This window comes from Aquarana catesbeiana, linkage group LG09 (genome assembly GCF_042186555.1).
Source record: "Aquarana catesbeiana isolate 2022-GZ linkage group LG09, ASM4218655v1, whole genome shotgun sequence".
NCBI lineage: Eukaryota > Metazoa > Chordata > Amphibia > Anura > Ranidae > Aquarana > Aquarana catesbeiana.
In genome coordinates this window covers 25,370,368-25,372,591 of record NC_133332.1, presented here as the reverse complement: position 1 = coordinate 25,372,591, position 2,224 = coordinate 25,370,368, and the positions used below count along the sequence as shown (strand labels likewise).

At 46.5% G+C, this 2,224-nt stretch overlaps 1 protein-coding gene across 1 annotated transcript in view; it reads left to right on the top strand.

Moving 5' to 3' along the window:
• TSPAN6 (tetraspanin 6) overlaps positions 1 to 1,572 on the top strand; it is a 50,560-nt gene extending 48,988 nt beyond the window's left edge. The window contains 2 exon segments of the mRNA XM_073598148.1: positions 1,505 to 1,523; positions 1,526 to 1,572. Coding sequence (XP_073454249.1) covers positions 1,505 to 1,523; positions 1,526 to 1,572 — 66 coding nt within the window.
• The last annotated feature ends 652 nt before the right edge of the window (positions 1,573 to 2,224 follow it).

Here is a 2,224-nt window from a genome sequence, read left to right as displayed (position 1 = left end):
CCTTTAGGGGGTCAGATTATAGTGGGTGTAGAAAATAAACTGGTGTGGGTAGGAATACACAATCCTCCTGGTTGGTGGTCCAGTGGGTGTAGGTGACCAGTGGGAGCAAACATATGTCCTAATGCCTGTGGTCAGTGAGGGCAGGAATAATACTCCATTGTTGGTGTCAGTGGGAGGAATAGTACCCTATTGTTGGTATCAGTGGAACGTATAGTGCCCAATTGTTGTGGTCTCAGTGGAAGGAATATTCCCCAACATTGGTGTCCGTAAAGGAAGGATACCCCATTGTGGGTGTCGGTGGCAGGAATAGTGCCCAATTGTCAGTAGAATGAATAATGCCCTATTTTTGGTGTCCCTGAGAGGAATAATGTCCATCCCTGGTGTCAGTGGGAGGGTATAGAGTCCCATCATTGATATCAATGAGAGGAATAGTACCCCATTGATGGTATCAGTGGGAGGATTAGTGCCCAGTTAGTGTTGGTGAAACATTGCCCTATCTTTGGTGTCAGATAATAGCACCTTATCCATGAAGCCAGTGAGGGTAATAATAGTGCCCCATCCTTGTCAGTGGGAAGGATATTGCCCCATTGTTGGTGTCAGTGAGAGGAATAGTGCCCCATCCCTGGTGTCAATAGAAAGAATAGTGCCCCATCCCAGCGAGAGAAATAGTGTTCTATCCCTGGTGTCAGTGAGAGGAATAGGGCCCTATCCTTGACGTCAATGAGGGGAATAGTACCCCATTGATGGTATCAGTGGGAGATTTAGTGCCCAGTTGTTTGTGTTGGTATCCATGATGCCAGTGAGGGGAATAATAGTGGCACATCCTTGTCAATGGGAAGGATAGTACCCCATCCGTGGTGTCAGTGGCAGGAATAGTACCCCATCCTTGGTGGCAGTGGGGGAGGGATTATGTGCCATCACTGGTGTCAGCGGGAGGAATTGTGATTTCATTAGGAAGAATGGTGCCTTTGGGGCAGTTAAAGGTAAGCAAAGGGGAGCAGTTTGGTGATCACTGCCCTAAGCTAGATTATCCCTAATGACTGTGTTCCTAATTTCTAACATATGTGCCACTACTGGAGCTAGGCAGTCTAGGAATGTGTCTTGGAAGGTACTTGGGATTCTAGGGGATCCCAAATTCCTTTTGGATCACCATCCCATAGCAGCCAACCAGAAATGCACTTATAGCTGATGTTGCTAGAACTCCTACGATGATTGCCTCGGGATACCTCCCTCTGTATTATTGTTCATTGCCTGGCCTCATTGGGTAGTGATGTCTAATGAAAGGCTCTGCATTATCTCAAACGATTTCCCACCTTATCATTGGACCAGAGCTTTTTTTTTTGGGGGGGGGGGGGCATTGGGTGCACTTGGGTGAACCCTGGGTTCTCTTAAAGCTCAGTTGAAGCTTCAGTCTAAATAAAAATAGAATTGAAGGTACAAGAGATTGTTCTTGTTTCTGAGTGTATAATGAATCTGCTTCTTTTTTTTTTTTGTTACTTTGTAGCTTATAGGAATGTTCCTGCTTGCTGTCTATCGCGTTACATTACGAACAACCAGTATGAGATGGTGTAAATCTCACCTATAGGATGTTAAGGTATAGTATGAGCAATTTTGTTTTTTTTTTGTTTTTTTTTCCCAGAAAGCTGTGTTTATTTTGTGCATGTTATATCTGCCTGGAGTCCAGCTTTAAATAATTTGTACACAATTTTAACCCCTTCCTGCCCTGCCCCTCACATCCCTTTTGATTGGCTGTCACAGTGGTCACATGATCGGGAGCCAGTCCTGCTGACTCCCCATCATTGGTATGGACCAAGAACTGTCATTGATAGTTTTGTCACTGTGTGCTGTGAGTGTGCTTTTCCACCCATGGATGCATATGTGCAGTGTGTGGGTGTTAAAGCACATCCTCTGTTCCACTGCACATATGCATTTTGTGGACAGCAAGAGTTTAAAAGTGGTGCTAAAGCCAGGGGCGTACATACAGGGGTCGCAGGGGTCACCATTGCGACCCGTCCCCATGCTCCCAGGGCTGGGAGGTGGCATGTGGAGGAACTAATCCCCCTATGCAGCTGCTGAATGCTCCTCCTCCTTTTGCTTCCTCCTTCCTCCTCCTCCCTCTTCCTTCATCCTTCCTCCTCCTCCTTCTCCTTCTCCTTCTCCTTCTCCTTCTCCTTCTCCTTCTCCTTCTCCTTCTCCTTCTCCTTCTCCTTCTCCTTCTCCTTCT